This window comes from Siphateles boraxobius, unplaced genomic scaffold (genome assembly GCF_051911475.1).
Source record: "Siphateles boraxobius isolate OS27281-9 unplaced genomic scaffold, OSU_SipBor_1 66, whole genome shotgun sequence".
Classification (NCBI taxonomy): domain Eukaryota; kingdom Metazoa; phylum Chordata; class Actinopteri; order Cypriniformes; family Leuciscidae; genus Siphateles; species Siphateles boraxobius.
Window position 1 is genome coordinate 2,575,834 of NW_027509193.1, and position 21,249 is coordinate 2,597,082.

The 21,249-nt window shown below is 37.4% G+C and overlaps 1 protein-coding gene across 4 annotated transcripts in view; it reads left to right on the forward strand.

Moving 5' to 3' along the window:
- Positions 1-964: 964 nt before the first annotated feature.
- helz (helicase with zinc finger) overlaps positions 965-21,249 on the forward strand; it is a 69,159-nt gene continuing 48,874 nt past the window's right edge. For 3 of the 4 annotated variants that reach the window (XM_077211652.1, XM_077211654.1, XM_077211655.1), the window contains exons 1-12: positions 965-1,067; positions 6,325-6,531; positions 7,584-7,620; positions 7,949-8,073; positions 9,813-9,869; positions 10,066-10,114; positions 10,258-10,333; positions 11,622-11,820; positions 13,279-13,386; positions 14,658-14,958; positions 16,677-16,944; positions 19,811-20,150. In XM_077211652.1, coding sequence (XP_077067767.1) covers positions 6,343-6,531; positions 7,584-7,620; positions 7,949-8,073; positions 9,813-9,869; positions 10,066-10,114; positions 10,258-10,333; positions 11,622-11,820; positions 13,279-13,386; positions 14,658-14,958; positions 16,677-16,944; positions 19,811-20,150 — 1,749 coding nt within the window. In that variant the 5' untranslated portion in view covers positions 965-1,067; positions 6,325-6,342. Of the gene's footprint in view, positions 1,068-1,328; positions 1,476-6,324; positions 6,532-7,583; positions 7,621-7,948; positions 8,074-9,812; positions 9,870-10,065; positions 10,115-10,257; positions 10,334-11,621; positions 11,821-13,278; positions 13,387-14,657; positions 14,959-16,676; positions 16,945-19,810; positions 20,151-21,249 lie in introns of those variants that run through there. The other variant, XM_077211653.1, reaches the window with a different exon arrangement.

Genomic DNA, 21,249 nt, shown 5'->3' on the forward strand with positions numbered 1-21,249 from the left:
CACACACACACACACTTTGGACATAGTGGGGGTTATTATCTATAAATCACTTAGCCTGTGTGTGACAAATTCATTACATGTGGCTATACATATCGGAAATTGCAAAAAATTTCTATAGAAACCGTTTATAGAAAGATCAATATCTGTAGAATTGAATAATTAAAATGGATTAAATAATAGACACATGCATTAAACTGAACGAGAAGAGATGCTTTATGGAAGGCAGTTACTGAATGAAATGATTATATAGATGAAACTGTTATTTTGTGTTGTCAAAGGTTACTTTGTGATTTTTTGTATTACTAACACAGTTGAAAATGCTGAAATGTTTGATATTAGCACTAAGAGTTATGTAAATATACTGTGAAAATATTGTGAAAATATTACCAAAGTGAAATAGAAAAAAAAAATGTAAATAAACATTTAAATCTGTAGATGTATTCCAATTATTTTATTTATCTCACTTGATAGACAGACAGATGGACGGACGGAAAGACAGACGGACAGACAGTTTTATTCCTGTTATATTTATAGTTGCATGTATGTAGGCTACTTACCAAAGTAATAACAGTTGCCTAAATTATGCATTACATCATGTAAGTATGCACTATTTACTGTTATTACTATGGTAAGTACATGTAACATATGTAACAAGGACACTGTAAAATAAAGTGTAACCAAATTTTGTCTTAAGAACAATCTTAAAAAGAAAAGAACATTCTTAAGGAAATGTTTTTGTGAATACAAAATTTGATTCTTAAGTTAGAAAATAAGAAGAAAATAACAGTTGAGAAGAATTGTATTCTTAAGAAAGTTAGGTGAATCTGGTCTACAGCATGAAGCTCCTGCAGTGTGTGTGTGTGTGTGTGTGTGTGTGTGTGTGTGTGTGTGTGTGTGTGTGTGTGTGTGTGTGTGTGTGTGTGTGTGTGTGTGTGTGTGTGTGTGTGTGTGTGTGTGTGTTGGTTCTGAGCGAGTGCTGGCAGGAAGCGGTGCGCAGAAATATTTGACCCATAATGCACTGCGACAGCTGACAAGTGGATCCAAGATGGCGTAGAAAGTAAAGCTAGGTAAGTGCAGACTTCCTCCAACACCTTCCTGCCGCGCGCCTTTCGCCCTCCTCGGCTCTGTCCTCCGTCGATCCCGCCATCGACACGCGGCTGTCAGCTCGTGTACCGCGCGCGTCGGAACGCGAGGTATCGCGGCGGGCATTAGCACGATTAATGTGATGATGAAAAGGCCTGGTCGCAGCTGCGCTACTCTGACTAGCCGCTAAAGATGTTCGCGTGTAACTGCGATATTCACTTCACATCCGTGTTGATCATCACACGCACACGGACATACGCATCAGTGCTGAGTCAGTGTATATCAGTTAGATTCAGGAAAGATAGTTTTGTAAATGTTACAGGATGATGTGAATGTGTGTGTCCGGGGGCGGCTGGAACTCAAGGCCATGAGAGCAGCGATCATCGCAGAAGGCATATGCGTTTTATTATCTTTCTCTTTCATATAGAAGTGATCGATAATTATCATCAACGTCATGTAATCATGTTTTAAATATCGCTGCACGCTTTGGCTGTTCGTGAGTATTCGCGTTGATGTGGCGGAACACACGCAGTTGTTGTTGTTCTTTCTGAACGGACACAGTGGCTGTGTTTCAAAACCTAGCGGGCTGCCTTCCTAGACATCACGTTTTAGCCATCGGAACCGGATTTTGAACGTACGAATCGCGCGTTCTAATCGGCCTGGTCAAACATATGAATCGAATGATGGAACTGTACGTGCGGAACTCGTCTGTGACGGTGATTCCTCAATAGTGTAGTCTTGGTAGGCAGCTCGATAGCTTTTGAGACGCGGCCACACACTCACACTCAGACGGGACATCTATTATTAACTGACCCGGAATCCAAAAATAGAGTGTTTATATATTTTACTGAGGCTCTGTTGCCTTGTTTGGTGCGCTCGTGGTTAATTAGATGTTGGTTTGCTAAGACTGTGTATTAATTTGTGTGTGATATCTGACAGTCCCACCGTAATGTGTGTGTGTGTGTGTGTGCGTGTGTAAGTGAGACACTCTGGACAGGGTGTGTTAAACATGAAAATTGAACATTATGCAAATATCAACAACCGTGCAGTTATGTATATCATGTTACATAGTTATGTGTTGCTTTATTAATATTTTCTTCAGATTTGCTTTTAGCAGCCTGCCACAAACTTCATTTACATCCAATGGCTTTTGAAGACATTTATGCTAGATAAAAAAACATATATAAAATAGATATTATATAATGAATAACACATCAGTGTTTCATGTGATTGATCACATTTATATATCATATATAATATACATCAAAAAATAAACATTGTGTAATAGTTTCATATGTCTAGCCTATATATATATATATATGTGTTAGACAAATAACAATAACTATGATATTTTGTTGGAGACTATAGTTTCAATAATAGGTTTGCAAAGCAGCGAGTGACATTTCTAAATAATTATTTTAGTGTACTGTACACTATTACAGAATATGATATATATATATATATATATATATACTCACGATAAATAATTTTTGTTAGTAGGGATGTCCCGATCAAGTTTGTTGTGCCTCCCATCAGAGTTGAACTGAATATTGAGTATCTGTCGATACCGAGCCCCAATTTGATACTTGTATTTTCTAGTGTTTGGTGCACACTTCAAGTAGGCCTACATTAAAGTTATTAAAATCAATCCAATATATACAGGGATGTGCAGAGAGTTTCTCAGGGGCAGGAGCTCAAATGTAAAAATTAGAAGAAAAAGTGTGATCTGACATCAATTCCTATGTAATAATTACAGTAAATACATTTATAGCCTTTATACAGTGCCGGTCAAAAGTTTGGAAACATTAGCGTTTTTGAAAGAAGTATCTTCTGCCTGTCAAGTCTGCATTTGTTTGATCCAAAATACAGAAAAACTGTAATATTGTAAATATATTAATACAATTTTAATATAATATAAAATATAATTTATTTCTGTGATCAAAGCTGAATTTCCAGCATCATTACTCCATTCTTCAGTGTCACATGATCCTTCAGAAATCATTCTTATGTAATGACTTGATACTGCGTCAACATAAAAAAATATATAATTATACACACAGGCACTGTGTAGTGACATTGTAAATGTAAAAATCAGTTACAACGGTAGACATTGTAACCAGACTGTATAATCACAATTAAGAATATGGGACTACTGATATAAACTTCTTATTTTATAAACTTCTTGTATTTTACTTGTCAGTCAAGTCCGTGCAAGCAAGACGCAACCCATATTGCAACGCGGTTATGGCAATGACGTCTCGGACAGTCTGACTGATGGCAGATAAAAATAAACAGAAAATAAATAACTTTCCAATAATTTGTTACAAAAGTGCGCATGAACTATGTGCGTGTGTGACGCTAAAACAGACCTCGGGTGCGTCTCAATCATCTTCCTAGTTCAGTAGTCAGGGCATTCATCAGGGAGTCGGCCATTTTAGGGCTGTATCAATCGTAGAATCCTACCAGTGCACTGAAACCTTAACTTCCTAAAAAGTCCCACAATGCACTGCGAAAACTAGGGAGCATCGATGCTCACTATGTTCCCTTAACGGAAGTTTTGAAGGGCGAAACATAATTCACTTGAGCATCTCACTACACTTAATGACACGCGATATATGATTTTTTTTTAACTTTTTTATACAAACCATTATTTCATTGCTTGTCAGAAACATAATGAACATAAATAACATTCAGGCTATAATTTATTTACGGCTGAAATGTTGCACGTACTGTATATGTAACAAGCAAAGTATTTGTCAAAATGTCCTTTAAATAATATTAAAATAATGTCGGACAGATGTCAGTTCTGCCGTTGTACAATGAGGAAGTTGTCATGTCGCTGAAAATGGAGCAAACAATGTCTCAATGTGTAGTGAGGCACACTGTGCACTTAGCAGTATGTAGGTATAATTGAGACGCACCCCTCATTCACGCTTTAATGGCGGTTGGCAAACTCACTTGCAGTGCATACCGCCATCTACTGTTCAACACCTGCGTGACAGCAGAAAACTGCTAAACTGCAAGACGTGTTCGATAATAAAAAGAGTTCTTAAAACTACATTAAGCTGCGAAAGTGAGTCATTAAGCGACTTTCTGTGAGACGAAGGGGAACACGGAGAAGCAAAGTGAACTTTGAGCTTCAGGTTTCGCTCCTAAAAGGTTAAAAACGCACAGAAATGATAAAACGCCTGTTTTGGTGAGTATTCGCTTTAAACACCATCGGTTTCATCTTAAGTGAACACAAACAGTCGGGAAATAAGCGGCATGTGTATCAGTATATTGGATCCGTGCATTCGGTCTTAAAGTGACCACAGCCTTAATATCACTTCTGCCGTCCGTTTCAATGTTAATCAAACAACAAAACACAATGTGAAAATCACTCACTGCTCTTTAGTAGGATTAATGAAGACGATAAAGACGGTTCGGTTTATAATTGTTATCATTTATTTCACACGATTGTTATATTTGTTACGCTCTAAGCTGTTCCTAATCACCTCTATGGAAGGGAATGTAATATGTTGCACGCCAATAAATAAAGAGTTGTCAATTCATGATACTTCCTCATCTCTTCGTTTTTTTTTATGCTTACAATACATTGTTGTTAAGAATAGTATTAATTTATTTCAGTGATCGTTTTGTCTAATGCTACTACTTCCAGTGAGCGTAGCACACTCATCTGGCATCATTGTACAGTGATGTATCAGATGCTTTGATAAATACCATGGTGCAGAATGATCATAAAATAACTTAAACTGGTACACTTTATATTTTAATGATTAAAAAAAAAGATCCTACCGTTGTACATATTTAAAAAAAACACAGTGAATGTTCGAAATACTAAGGCACTAATACCTTTATTTTATTTACTATTATTTGATAGTCTAAAGAAAGTTCCAGTCATAACCAAAGTATAGTGGTGGCCGAACTATTGCTGGCGTCTGCTAATAATGGTCATCAGTTGATCCAGGACATATGTCGCTTCATGAGTTGCTTAGAATATAATTTTTTGGAGCGCCTCCCCCCCCCAATGTGTAAAAAAAATGTGTAAAAAAACGTGTAAAAAAAACAATGTGTAAAAGCGTTCTCAGCAGCCTCTGCTAACGCAGATGGATGTTACAGAAGTGAGCTAATTATTACAGAAAAGGAAAGATGACTCCACACTACAATAGTATTTGCACAAACCAGCACAACCGGTGTGAAAATGTGTATTCGAATGCAATTTCGTGTGTCTCGGTTCATTCCTCAGGTTTCAGTTTTTCAGATAGACATTCGACTGTTTTTATAGTTGTTTCTGCCTTGAATAGTAATCATAACTTTGGAAATCTCAACTGACCGCTTAATTCCAATTCCAAGACAGAAATCGCTGTGAAACTTTGTGGTTGTCAAGCGTTAGTTGATCCTATTGTTGATATGTGGTAATGTGATGTTCTACGCCTGTGTGAACTTGAGGAGAACCAAATTCATACATCCAGTAATGATCAAATTCAAATGAATTGAAATTCAAATGAGCTTTATTGGCATGAATGTGTAAAATAGCACAATATTGCCAAAGCAATAGACATATACAAACATTTATGTAGATAAATAAGTGAACTATAATAAAAAAATATATATATATTTTTTTAAAAATCAGTATCAAATGTAAAAAAAATAAAAATTACTAAAATATCAAACTATCAAAATAATAATTATATGAAAATTTGTACAATTATTTATCAATCTGATTATCACCAAAACAGCTGATTCAAAGACAATGAGGAAAAAATAAGTCAAGTGAACTGAACATTCAGAATCAGATTTCAGACAGTTTTTAAGTATTTTCTTCCCTATTATGACGTACATCAGCGTGAAACGGCTTCTTGAACAAGAACAAAGTGGGGCGGGACTTGATTTTGTCCATGTGGATTTAATTGGATGGTTTTGGCTTGTGATGTCACAGTGACAGGTTGTCCCGCCCTCACACCAGTAAACGCATCATCAGAGATGAGTTGCAAGAGGGAGGGGAAGTTGTTTTGATTATGGATTGAGGCACATGAATAAAAAAGAAAAATGTATGTATTTGCACATATAAATCACTGCAATATTCCATAACAAATGAGAGCAGTTCATAGTGTCTTTTAAGTATGACTTATGTGTCCAGATGCCGCTGTGTAACTGCAAAAGCAAATGTCCAGGCACAGAGGTTTGCTACTCACATATGGCAGTTTTGAAGTGTTTAACCCCTTGTATCTCCCATGACAGAAACTCTGTCCCAGAGTCATGGAGGACAGGAGGCCACAGAAGTCATGTGACGAGGCCATTGGATCATTAGTGAGGCAGGAGTATGAGGCGGCAGTGGCCCACAGCACAGAGGCCCTGATGGCCATGGGGCCCCGGACCCCGACCCCCAACACGGCCCTCCTCCGAAAGCGTGCCCTGCTCTACCGCATTGCAGCACGACTCCAGCTGGTGAGACTGCACGACACAGAAGCACATCCATGTTGTTTTCCAATGTGTGTGTGTGTCTTGAAGTGGATTTACAGGTGAAACTTGAAAAATCTGAATATCGTGCAACAGTTCATGTATTTCAGTAATTAAAAGGTAAAGCTAATATATTTAGTATATTTAACTATATGCATGATTATACTTTTCAGAGGGCTGACATTTCTATATTAAAAATCCTTTTTTCCCCTTATGGATTTCATGTAATATTCAATTTTTCAGAGATTTTGAATTTGGGGTTTTCATAAGCTGTGAGCCATAATCATTAAAATCATCAACTTTTACACGATATTCTAATTTTTCGAGTTTCACCTGTATGACAGGCTCAGCTTTGTATGGAAATGTGTTATTTATTGACCTAAAACCTATATTTTTTCATTGTTTTGCTTTGGTTTGGATCCATACTAGTATATACAGTGTGTGTAAAGTCATTACTGTGTTTGGGGAAATATTGAATACTTTGAGTTTTGTTTCTAAAGGGAAAAAATCCCACCTTTGTATGTTTTGAGGCATCTATGACTTATTCGGAGTGTGGAAATAAGATCAGGACATACCCATACCACCAAACAGACACCCATCATGCATCATTAATACTTTACAACAACAAAGACACACAAAAAAACCTGCCCACTTTAAAACAATATCCCTGTTTGGCTTTGTTTTGGTCAGCAACTAGACTCAAGTGTCCAACAACTATAAAACAAGTGTGTGCTAAATGAATTGTTTCAGGTGAAAGGTTTCAGTTTGACATTTAGTGTGTTCTAAAGGTCTACACACTCAAATCGTCAATTCAATTGACATTACACTGGTTGCAAAGTTAGTTCACTGAGAAAATATTCAATGTCTGTTGATTTTAATCAGCCAATTTATGTATAAATTGTATGTCAATGGTGAGCTTTCACAGTACCCATATTTTCAATATACTTTCTTATTTTCATTATTATTAGTTTTGCACCCCTTAGCGTGTTTTGATTAGGAAGGGGTAAAAGTAAATGATTTGTGTTCTTTTAATTCAACAGAAAGACTACGATCAGGCTGATGAAGACTGCAAGCACAGTAAGATCCCAAAAAAGAGCTCTTCTCTAGAAATGTATTGAACTACAGTAGTCGACATTTGAAGTGGATCAAAGTTGTCCTAAGACAAGAACTAATGTATATGTATAACTTTGATGAAAGGTTTTGATCCACTTCAAATGTTGACTACTGTATATTGAACTGTAGTAGAAGTGTAATGTATTTAAAAAAAAAAGAGAAAACAATACAAAACCGTAAAATAGTATGTGAAATTTGATAAAAGTCTGTTATGTAGAACCATTCCTCTCACCAGACCGCTCAGGATTATGGGATGCCTGGTTTGATCACTCGTGTGTGTTTGTTCATGTAGTGTTTGCTGAGGAGCTGGGGAAGGGAGATGGCAGTTTCATGGCAGGGCTTCAGAGTATGCTCCTGGACGGAAGCTTACAGGAAGTGTGCAGCGTCCTCTCTAAAGCTCTCTATGGAGAACCACTGGTAAACAATCCCAGAATTCCTTTCCGAATGAGTCGGCTTCACGTATTGACATCGCGAAATGTATTTCGGATTTAAGTCATGCTTGTATTGTCTTTTATTTTTTGGACATGAGCTAATTTGAATGTGTGGAATTGTAAAAAACAAATATATTTTTAAACTGCACTGTGAAATTCACAATTTTGCTCTCAACTTTACAGTTGTAAACCTTACAATTGCACTGTAACTCCACTTTAGGTGCTCTGTAAACTTTACAGGTTTGCTCTAAAATGTACAGTTGCACTGTAAACTTCAATTTTGCTCTCGACTTTACAGTTATAGTCAGACTTTATGTGTGGCTTAGCCTATAAATGTGAACTACACTACAATTTTGCTCTAAACTACAATTTTGTTCTCAATTTTAAGTGTTCTGTGAACTTTACAGTCTTACAATTGTACAAGCTTTACAATCACACTTTAAAGAGTCACAATTTTGCGTTCAACTTTTCAATTGCTTTGTAAACATTACAAACTACAATTTTGCTTTCAACTTTAGGTGTTCTGGAAGCTATTTTGCAAGCTTCGCAACTTTCACAATTTTGCTCTCAACTTTACAGTTGTAAACCTTACAATTGCACTGTAACTCCACTTTAGGTGCTCTGTAAACTTTACAGGTTTGCTCTAAAATGTACAGTTGCACTGTAAACTTCAATTTTGATCTCAACTTTACAGTTATAGTCAGACTTTATGTGTGGCTTAGCCTACAAATGTGAACTACTCTACAATTTTGCTCTAAACTACAATTTTGTTCTCAATTTTAAGTGTTCTGTGAACTTTACAGTCTTACAATTGTACAAGCTTTACAATCACACTGTAAAGATTCACAAAATTTTGCGCTCAACTTTTCAATTGCTTTGTAAACATTACAAACTACAATTTTGCTCTCAATTTTTGGGTCTCTGTAAGCTTTACAATTGCCCTGTAAACTTTTTTCTCTCAACTTTACAATTTTGCTCTCAACTTTAGGCGTTCTGTAAACTATTGTGCTAGCTTCACAACTTTCACAATTTTGCTCTGAACTGTACAGTTGCTTTGCAAACATTACAAACTACAATTTTGCTCTCAACTTTAGACGGCTCCTGACAGTTTTGCCCACACAATTGTACCGTTGTGCTGTACATTTTTCTCTCTCAACTTAAGGTGCTCTGTAAACTTTACAGTTTTAAATGTAAGATTTACAGCACAACTGTACATTCCAGAGCAAAATGGTAAATCTTACAGAGCACTTAAATTTACAGCTAAAGCTTACAGAGCACCTAAAGTTAAGAGCAAAGTTGAAGTGTACAGTTGCAATTGTAACATTTACAGCACAACGGTACATTTCAATTGCACTGTAAACTTCCATTTTGTTCTAAACTTTAGGCGCTCTGTAAGTTTTACAATTGTACATGCTTTACAATTTGCACTGTAAAATTCACAATGTTGCTCTCAACTTTACAGTTGCTTTATAAAGTTTACAATTGCACTATAAACTTCAATTTTGTTCTCACCTTTAGGTGCTCTGTAAAGATGTACAGTTTTGCTCTAATATGCACAGTTGCACTGTAAACTTCAGTTTCCCTCTAAACTTAACAATTCTGCTCTCAACTTTAAGAGCTCTAGGCTTGAAGGTTTACAGTTGTCCTGTGAAAACTTCACATTTGCATTGTAAACGTTTTACTTTTAAATAGCTGAAATTGACTAAACCATTTTGGTTGCCACAGAATGGGATCATGACGAAAGACATGACAAGACTGAAGAGGCTCCTCTCAGAAATAGAGGTCAGTTTGTGTTATATTTCCCGTATGAAAGGAATTATGTGAGGTTTCTCTGTGAAAAGCACATGGGTCACCCTTGAATTTCAAACGACTTTCGTGATCCAAGAGCTAGTACCGCTCACCGCAGCTTTTGTGAGAGACATGTCAGTCGATAGTGTGTGTTTTTGCGCGTGAATCACAAGCTTTATCTCAATTGCAGGCTGTGAGGACTAAAGTATCGTCAGAGGTGGTTGAGGACAATGAGGAGGGTGAGTTTCTCTTCCGTTTCACAATACATCAGGATCCACTTTCACCGCCGATGTTCTAGCTCTTCTGTGAGCTTGGTGTTTGCACTGACATGCTATCTCTCTTTTCTTTTTCTCTTGCTTTCTTTGTGATGTTCTCTGGACAGATGTTCAGGAAGGCTGGCAGTTTCGTCCTCCTCCTCGTGGGGTCACTAGTAGTGAGGAATACACATTGTGTAAAAGGTACACGAGTCCTGTCAGGACATAGCACTGATTTTAGTGTGGCTGACACCAAAAATAACTGAATTATAATGCCAAATTTTAATAATACCATAATTTGTGTGATATATTGTACGTCAGTTTGTCAAAACTTTAGATTTTCTACACCACTTCCTTGTCCAGGTGATCAGATCATGTGTTGTTGCTCTCTATTATCGATTATAATCAGGGTTTGAAATTAACACCCGCCAAATGCGGAAAAAAATCAACTGTGGTGTGTAACGCTGTCAAATTATGTTACTTATTATGTTTACTCACTTTGCTGGGGAAGTTCGTTTAAGCCATATCTAATATCGGGCTTACTTGAACACACACTTCACTACGCAACAAATAACGGCGCGCTTGTTCATTTGCATTGAGGCAATGGCGAAGATTAAAAAGCATTTGATTAACAGAAAAGACATTGTTATTTTCCAACATCCTACATTGTTCTGTTGTGCTGTATTGATCTGTCCACCTAATACACACTTTTGGTGATGAGGATGAAAGAGGAAGGGAGGAGATGGATGACAGATATTGTTTGAATTAGAAATTAATGTATGAAATCCAAATTTTATTTTATATATATATATATATATATATATATATATATATATATTTAAGCACTTATTCATGATACAGCACTAGCCTCGAGTGCCATATTGCTTTTATAAAACGGTTACCACACAATAGAAATATTAAAGTATAAAAATATATATTAGTGCAACTTTCATGAAGTAAAATACCTAAAAGCCTTCCTTCCGCTAGAAGAAAATAGTCCCTGACCGTGAACAACAACAACGTTCCAATGAGTAATATGCATGAAAGCTCAAATAAAAACAACATAGGAACCGTTCTCAAACTTTGCATGACGGTTCAAGCCTCTCCAAATTGTTCCTCAAACCACTCCTCTACTTTCATTTAAACATTTTAGCCTTTTATTTATTAAGTTTGTTTTCTTTATGTTGATACGGGTGGCTGCTAAGGGTGTTGCGCAGTGATAAATAGAACCGTTGGGTGAATAGCGGTGGGTGTTTTATCATGAATAAAGCACAGCTATTGACCAATCAGAATCAAGGATTGGAACTAACCGTTTTATAAATACACATATATAAGCTGTGACGTAGTTAATTTGTTTTATTATTATTTTTTTGGCTCGTAGAAGTTCTAAATGGCCGTTAACTTAAAAAATGTAGTAGCCAAATTGGCCGGTGAGTAAAAAGTTAATTTGAAACCCTGATTATAATGTGTAGTTTTGTCCGTATTTTCTCAGGTTTTTAGAGCAGGGTCTGTGTCGGTACGGAGCTCAGTGCACCTCGGCTCACTCTCAGGAGGAGCTGACAGAATGGCAACAGCGCTACGCCTCTCGACTCATCCGCCTCAAGCAGCAGCAGGAAGGCAAACACTTCACCGAGAACTACATGGAGGCGCTCATCGAGAAATGGATCAACTCCCTCACACCGGAGAGAGTGGTACAGTCCTCTTGACCGAATATCTTAATGGTTCACTAGAGAGGTGTTTTGTTTCCTTTTAGTAAACCAGTACATTGAAGTGGTGATGCACGGAAATATCGGCAACTGAAAATATTATAGCCGAAATCATTGACTGAAACTTTGACCATCAGTGTATTTCATGCAGACAATGTAGATTAGCTACAACATAAACAGGTTAGCAGTGTGGACACTATTGACGATGTTGATTTGTCGTTTTTAATAGATGAATCAAGATCTTTTAGTCTATGTTTTCAGTTGATTCCTGAACAAAACATTTTTCATAGTGTAACTAACATCCAGTAATCACAAGTATGACTGAAACGTATTATATCTCACTCAATCAGTGTTTCAACCGTAGAAAGAAGTCCAAGAAACAGCTTATCAACGATGTTATGTTATATTGCTTTCGTTACGTCCATAAACTCAATAGTCAGCTAGAAAATAACTACAAATGCATATATGCACTGTATTATAGTACATGTTCCTTTTGACTTAGCCTGTTGTCTACATTATTTAACGAATGTTTGAATAAGTCTGTCATGAAAAGTTTTATTACATCCACCGTTTACAAGTTATCATAATCAAATATCATAAAAAAGTTGCTGTGATTAATTAAACATGACAGAGTTTTAAAAGAGATTAAAAAATGAAAAAGAGAACCGATCATCTTTCTCTTGAACTACTATTTTTAGCACCAAATAAGCATGAATGAACATCAGAGGGTGTTGAAAGAAACCGCAACTTACTGAAATGTAACAATAAAATGATATAATTACCTCAGACAAACCATTTAATGTCCCTAAATTCATTAGTTAGGTAGAAAAATAATTCTAGAGCTGTTGCGCTGTATTATATAATTACCATTTTACTGAATGTTAGAATAAATCTGTCATTAAGTTTTTATGAAGCCCAGAGTGAACTTCGGCCGCCCGCTTTCTGTGATTGTTTTTCATCATCTGGAGCCCAATAAATGTGACCACGCAGAAGGTGCGCGTACAACACGGCATGTGAGAGTGACTCGAGCGCTTGAAAACAAAATCCACTAGATAGTGCGAACGCGTCTTTCCGCGCTCACGGCCAAAGGATTACACTTTTAAAGACGACGGAGCAGAACGCGGAAAATGAGCCTTTACAGCCGCCGTTTAAGTGTTTATATTTAGATAATCAATAAAAGCTCATTCAAAAGTTGATGTGATTTAATTAATTGATTATTAAATCAAATTTATTTTTGGTTTTGGCTCTTGGTTAATAACTTTAATTTCGGTTTTTGTGTTTTTTGTAAAGAAAAATATTTCTGTGTATCACTGCTCGGAAGTTGCCGGAGCGTATTTTATATTTTTACATACAGTTGCCCTATACAGTCAGAAGCGGTTATATGTGAGCCATCCCAGATGTTCCTGCTTGTCTATTGATTTGATGGTTTGTGTTGATGTGCAGATGAATGACTGTGTGGAGGGAGTTACGCTGGAGCACAACTCCGATCTCTTGATTACCGTCAACAGCAAGAAATCATCTCACTCCTGGACATTCACGCTCTTCTGCAAGGTTTGGACAATTTAGCGCTGGGGATTTTTTTATTTTTTTTTTTACAAGCCACAGAGTGTGAAGAGTCAAATTAGTATTCATATTTGATAATGTTCAAAGTAGAAGTCACTATTTACTAAAGAATAATGCTTGTTGATGTTATAAAAGTTTCAGCAATGATACAGGAATTGAGTTTTATCAAATTTAAGGTCATACAAATCTTAAATATCTTAAGTGGTATAATAATAGTCTTAATCATCATTTCAAAAGGTCTTAAATTTGGGGACGAAAAAACAGGAATTGCGATATGGATTCATGTGATAATTAAACTTTTAAAAGGCTGTCATTTAAAGTTCCCCTGTAGTCAATAATTGTATCCCTTAAAACTCATCTTTGATCAACTGTTTCCTTGAAAAAATGTCTTCATGCCTTAAAATAGCTTGAATGTAACTACACCCTTGCTCCATTATATATGCGGTTTTATGAATATGCAAATTAGCCCCGCCTCCACTCACACCAGCTCAGAGATCCACTCGTTGATCTGATTGGTTCCAAGGTAGTTTGTGACGTCAGAAACACCAGCGATTTCAATCCATGTTTTTGAGACTGTTATTATTCCATCTGCCAACTTTTTTTTCCTTGGTTGTGGAAATTCCTATTTCCTGCATATGTAATTAAAACAGTCAAGTCAAGTCATCCTCATTTATATAGCGCTTTTAACAATGTAGATTGTTTCTAAGCAGCTTTACAGAGATAAACATATAATTTAAGGTAACAGAGATTGGTTTGGTTTTATAGTGGCTCTTGAAAAATTTTTTTTTCCAGCTAAAGTTAGTTTTGATTGATTCACTTCCGTCTAAATGATCATTTGTTATTAAATTAGGGGCCGCTAAGACGACACCGTTCTCTCTAAACAGACTTTAAACGTGAACCTGTGATAGACGCTGATGGCGTTCACATGCGCATTAAGAATTGATTCTATAGTTATGTGCGTTTGAATATATGTGCGCAGGTTTGTAATTCCTTACAAACCATGCCTAAACAAACTACTCGTCTTGTCTACAAATTTTGATGCAGAATTTTATTTTATCTTATCACTTCGGGTTGGTACGCGAACCAAAAAAATCCACAACGCTTTATCTGTAGAGTGGTATAGGGATCTTCCATAGGGAGATTCTAGATAAAACAGATGCAGTTTCATGCATTTAAAGCCTTAAAATGAGCTAGTGTTCTTGAAAAAGGATTTGAATCTCTTGGCTGACGCAAACTGGAATTTGTTTTGTCCCAAACAGCCGGTCCGCACGCTACACCGTATCGCTCTGCTTTACGACGCCAACCGGCCACATTTCTCGGTCACGGCGGTCTCGGCCGGGGACGCGTCGACCCAGGTCCCGCAGGAGGTGTGTGAGGGCGGCTGCCAGGAGTGGAGCGCAACCGGCCTGGTGCAGAACGGCATGGACCACTGCCTTTACACTGTGGTGGTCTCCTTCAGTACAGAGATCTTCGGGACCTTCAGACAGACTGTGGTTTTTGATTTTGGCTCTGAGCCCGTGCTCATGCAGCGAGTGATGGTGGACGCCGCCTCCATCGAAGGTAGGACAGCTTCAACATGACTTGTTAAACAATTGACCCTTCGCAGGGAGCTTGATTGACAGGTAATCTGACCAATCATACTTCGCCATCCGCCATTTTGTCGGACAAAGCAGTCAGGAGAGTTAGTAGATTAACATGGGAGGATTTGAACTTGAAAAACTGAATATACTGACGCCTTTCCGCGGTTAAAACAACATTCCTTCTTATGTTCATTCATGTTTATTTGATGCTATAAATGAACTAGAAGGAAGAGACGATCGGTTCACGAGCAGCTTTAACTGAGGCTCTACTGCGATCTGTCACGACACATTAAAGAGCCACAAAACGGTATTTATTGTTTAAATTTCTTTTTAAAAATGACCAAATTTGAAAGGTGAGACTTTGTTTAATATGTTTCATATCAAAAGTAACCTGGTCTGTCCTGTCTGTCAGCGTACTGTATTGTCAGTCTCCTCTCTGATCCGCGATGTATTTTTCACTGCGTGAGAACATGGTGTGTGCGCGAGAGCGGCGTAGCTTGTCGGACATAGCGACAGTAATTAAGGGGGGCGGGTCTTTGCGAAGGGTCAATTGGAAATGGTTTTACTCTAATCTCATGTGCTTCCAAGCATGCATGACTTTACGGGGGAACACAAAAGGAAATTTGAGAGATTTTAGTTTAATTTTTAATTTTAGATGCTGTTTGTTTTTACGTAAAGTGAAAGTTAGTTATTTTAAAGCTTCAAAAATAACCCCAAAAAAGCACCAGAACGTTCTTCATGCTGAAATCTGTTTTTGCAGCAAAGGAATGAACCCTGCAACAAAACTATCTTTTGCTAACTTAATAGCTAACCAACCAAAATATTCCTATAGTTTTTGTAGAATATATATACTGCCTTTCAAAAGTTTGGGATCGGTAAGATTTTTAATGTTTTTGAAAGAGTCTCTTCTGCTCACCAAGGCTGCATTTATTGGATTAAAAATACGAAAAAATAAACCGTTATATTGGGAAATATCGTTACGATTTAAAATAAATGTTCCATTTGAATGTATTTTAAAAGGTAATTTATTACTGTCATCAAAGCTGAATTTTCAGCATCTTTAAAAACATTTTTTTTTTTGGGTGCGGGGAAAGAAATAAAAGAAATCAATATTTTATTCATCAAGGATGCATTAAATTGATCAAAAGTTACAGTATTGCCATTTATAATGTTACAAAAGATTATATTTCAAATAAATACTGTTCTTTTGAACTTTCTATTCATCAAAGAATCCTGAAAAAAAAGTTATCAACATTGATAATAATAATGAATGTTTTTAGTTAATCAAATAAATACAGCCTTAGTGAGCAGAAGAGACTATAAAATCTTACCGGTCCCAAACTTTTTGAACGGCAGTGTATTTATTTATAAATTTGGTATGGCTAAATTAGCATTTATTGCGGAAAAAATATTTGAGGTTTTACAAAACAAATATTTATTAAAATGTGAATAATGCAGTATACATTTATCCTGTTTGTATATCTTTTAGCGATCACCTTTTAAATGCCCTTTACTGAGATAATTAGACAGGAAGATGTGTAAATAATGACAGACTTTTTACATTTTACAGTATTTTGAGTCCTCTCTTTGAAATGTACATCTTCCTAAAGATCCTAACCTCATACATACCAATACATTCTCAATTTGGACCCTAGATCGGCTATTTATCATAATCTACTACTACCCATAACCCCACAGATCTGGAGCACCTGATGCAGGCTCGACAGCAGCTCCTGATGACGGCGAAGCGCTGGGACTCGTCGTGTAAAACCATCATGGAGTTTGTCCCCAATGAAAACATGGATCTAGAGCGCAGTCTACTGACCCGCTACCAGATCCCCCTCTCTGCCGACCAGCTCTTCACCCAGTCCGTGCTGGACAAAACCCTCACCAGAGACAACTACCAGCCCCGTCTGCACGACCTGCTCTATATCGAGGAGATCGCTCAGTACAAAGAAGTCAGCAAGTGAGTAGGCCATCAAGTCTGGAAGTCAACATCAACCAGTCATAGTTCGCTTTTTATAATGTGAAATGTTGGGGTGGGTAAATATGAAGTTGATAAAATGACACAATAATAGACCAGCATGCATCCCCTTGTGGTTTGACATGGATACAAAAAGTACCAGTTATTTAACGAAACTCAGATTAGTATTTTTTTAAGGTTATTTTTTTGTTTAGCAAGGAAAGTTTTCTTAACGGAAAGAGAACGCTAGTTTTTTGGTTTGTAGAACGTTATTCTAACATTCCCAGAACGTTCCCCTAACCTCTGTACTCTGAGTGGGTAAACATGAAGTTAATAATGCCAAAATAAGGGCTTTCGCATAGGCGGAAATGCCCGGATTTTGGCGTGTTCGCAACGCAGGAACTAGGAACTCCTTTTGGAGGAACTAATTTAGTGTAGGTAGGGCTGGGGCGGTATGGATTTTTTCTAACCACGGTTGAAAAGCAAGATATTCCCGCGGTATAGCGGTAAACCACTTTAAATACAAAGAAATAAAATAGGCTTTAAACACCCCCAGTACTCTTAATTTTAATCACTGTTTCATTAACGAATTGCCTGGAATTAATAAATAAGAAGCAAATATAGCAGACAAATAATCAGGAGGACGTTGAGGCGCGGGCACGATCTCTTGCGCGTGAACTGGAGCTCCTCTCATAAATGAACTTGCCTCACAGAGAAATAAATAGAAAGCTTAATGTCTACTTTTAAACAAAATTTAAAACGAAATGATAAAATTTTAGGCTACAGTAGCCTAGTCAGGTAAGGTCAGGTTTGCCGATGTGCGTTATAGGCTATTTATTTATTTGTTTTTAATAGCTATACTATACCAATAGGCTATACTAGGGACTTTAGCCTTTAAATATCTTTGCTGCATTGATTGGATCAATCTGCTTTCTAGAACAGCCAAGAGCTTTCTAGCCTCGCGGGAGCAGTGCCTCGCATCGCTCATAGACCTTAATAAAACAGTCAGCGCCGCGGATGCGGTTTTGAAAATTAGTAAAAAAACGTTGGTGCGGACAGATGAGTTTTGTGATGCGGATGAAATAATAATAGCCCATCCACGCATCTCTAATACAAATGGAATGTTATTGTGTCATGGAACATTGCACTCCCCAACTCGCGAAAGATCGGATTTGATAAGTTTTGTTTAGAAAACCTTAAATCCATGCAAGACACAATGTCATTAGAATCAATGAATCCATTTCATTAGACACAACGTGCACATGTGCAGAGTAATGTTTTTTGTTTTGTTGTTTTTTTTGCGGTGATTACGGTGACAAGCTCAGACCCGCGGTTCGAGTCACGTGACCGCGGTAATGCGGTAACCGTCCCAGCCCTAAGTGTAGGGTCCCTTCATAGTAGGGTCTAAACCAGCACTATAGGAACTATCCGTGACGTTAGTGTACACTGATTGGCAGAACGCACGAGAAACACCACCATTTAACAAAAAGCTGTGTAAACACACAGATTATTGCCTATATATTTACTCCAGAAACTCACTCTATGAACATGGAAAACTGATAGATGGGCCTCTTAACCTTTACACTGAGGAGAAAATCCTACGCAACTTTGAGGAGACCAAGAGAAACATGCGTTCTCAGCGCTGTCAAAATAAAGGTCACAACAACATGCGCGGCTCACGTCACTTCAGAGTTTTTATTTATTTACATTTTTTTTTAAAGGGACAATGCACATTAATTAACAAAAACATCCAGAAGTAAAAGTTATTTAATGAAACTCGGAAGAAAATTATTGGTATATACAGTTCTTCTAAAGGACAACTTGTTTACATGATACCAACACATTCAAAGTAGTTTTATTTGAAAGATTTCATGCAATAAACCTCTCAAACCTTCAGATCTTCTAGTTAAGAAGTGCATGTATTTGCAGGCGGGTCATTTGGTAATGCTTTGTTTTCTGAAGGGGTGATAAAAGCGTTGCTCCCTGATTCCTGGAAAATTGCATAAAACTTGGGTCATTATGCATCAAATTGCATATTGTTTCTTTATTAAGGCAGAATTCTGAAATGTTATTCAATGGTCTTCATAATAATTCCAGTTTGTTACCACTAGAGGTCATTGGTGGTCTTATTTGAAAAAGCAAGTAAGAGTTGTTTGTGGGAGTTTAACGGAAGATGGAGAGTGTCTAGGGGTTTTACATCAGATTTAGCTAAAGGGGTGGTTGATTATGATTTCACTTTTCTGACTTTAGCTAGTGTGTAATGTTTCTGTTTGAGCATAAACAACATCTGCAAAGTTACAACGCTCAAAGTTAAAAGCAAAGGAAGATATTTGCTTTTAAAGAAATCTACAACAAACGGCTGGTAGGGACTACACGACATTCCTCCCGGGTTAGTGACATCACAATCCATAACATTTACATAAACCCCGCCCCCGGAACACACAGCCCATGTTGAGAAGAGAAAGAGTTGGTGTATAAGAGTACATTTGTGATTCTCACACACACACACACACACACACACACACACACACAAGCTCTTGAAGCTCCGCCCTCTGTGCCGGGAGCAGCAGCTAATTTGCATTTAAAGGGACACACACGAAACGATGCGTTTTTACACGCTGTAAAAAATTATCTGTGGGGTATTTTGAGCTAAAACTCCACATACACACTCTGGGGACAACAGAGACTTATTTTACGTATTGTAAAAAGGGGCATTATACCACCCTTTTAAATATTGTGATTAATTATTGATTAATTATTCTTCCTGACATGTAAACAATGTTCAGTAGTTGTTCTCTATTGGTGATTCACAGTAGCTGGTGAACAGTTATCCCAAGTTACCATGTTGGGTTTTTTCTTTTCTTCACAGGTTCAACATCAAGGTGAACCTGCAGCTGGTGACAAGCTTTATGTTGACTGGCATTTCTGGCGGCGCTAAGTACGCTCAGAACGGACAGCTGTTTGCTCGCTTCAAGCTGACCGAGACGCTGTCTGAAGATACGCTGGCTGGACGGCTAGTCATGACAAAGGTCAACTCTGTGCTACTGCTGCCCCTCTACAAGGAGCGGATGGGTCAGAACCAGACATCTGGAGCCAAGGAGCGCGTGTATGAAGCCCTGATCGAGGAAAAGACGAAAGACTACATCTTCCTGCGGGTCTGTAAGAACTGCTGTGATGAGCTGGGGCTGGTGGCGGATCAGGAGCTACAGGTATATTACAACATCAGTCCATTAGACCCACGTAAGCTAATTGTGTTGGCTTGCCAAAAATAGCCTGGTAACCAACCAGAACACCATAGCAACTTCTATCGAGTCCTTTAAAATAGCCAGTACACCATAAAAACCAGTCGAGTGCATTAGTGCCCACACACTTTTTCAGCGCCGTTGATGCCGAAGGAATATTTTCCATTAATTTCTCCCATAGGGATTTCAAAGTAGTCTCGGTTAAAGAGTTATAAGCCATGAACCAAACCAATCAGCTACAAGGTGAATCATAACATATAAAACTTTGGTTTGATGCAAAATTGTACCAAAAGAAAAAGGCACATGACTGTGTACTTAACAGCTTCTGTGAGGGGAAAGAACTACAATTCCATGAAGCATATCAACAACATAATCAAATTAAAAACGACGGAGAAATATATAACTACTCATTTACAAATGTTCATATACAAACAATATATTTTAAGTTTATTGTCTAGTAACCTCTATCAACCCTTATAAAACGATGGGAATTACCATAGCCTAGCAACCAGCCAGAACACCTTAGAAACCAATTAGCAACACCCTAGCAACCAACCAGAACTCCCTAGCAACTTTTATCAACTCTAATAAACTTAAGGAATTTATTGATTAAATGTAAGTATTTGGCACAAAAAGATGATGCATACAATTAATTAGGCTAAAAAATAGCTTTTCAAAGGTAAAAATGCTACGAACTGACCACATAATATGAAGAATATCAAAAACATAAGGCATCAATTCAGCAATAAACACAGTCAGCAAAATATCTAATTATCGTTATCGACAAAATCACAGGAACTATCAGGAAATGTTATATGTAAGAGAGATATGTAAGGGAATTAGTTTAAGCAGTGTTTATGCCGTTTAGCGCTGTAAATTGAACTGCGATGTCAGAACCCCCAGAGACGCTGTCAGTCACTAAGCAGGCTGTTCTAAAAAAGAGCAGGATTTGGCCTAATTTACCGTTTTTACTCCGTCTAACAGATCCTATTTATCACGGTGCCCTCCAGCAAAACACACTCTCTCACTGTATTTAGTGTTGAATCCTTTTGTCTGGTGGAATCCC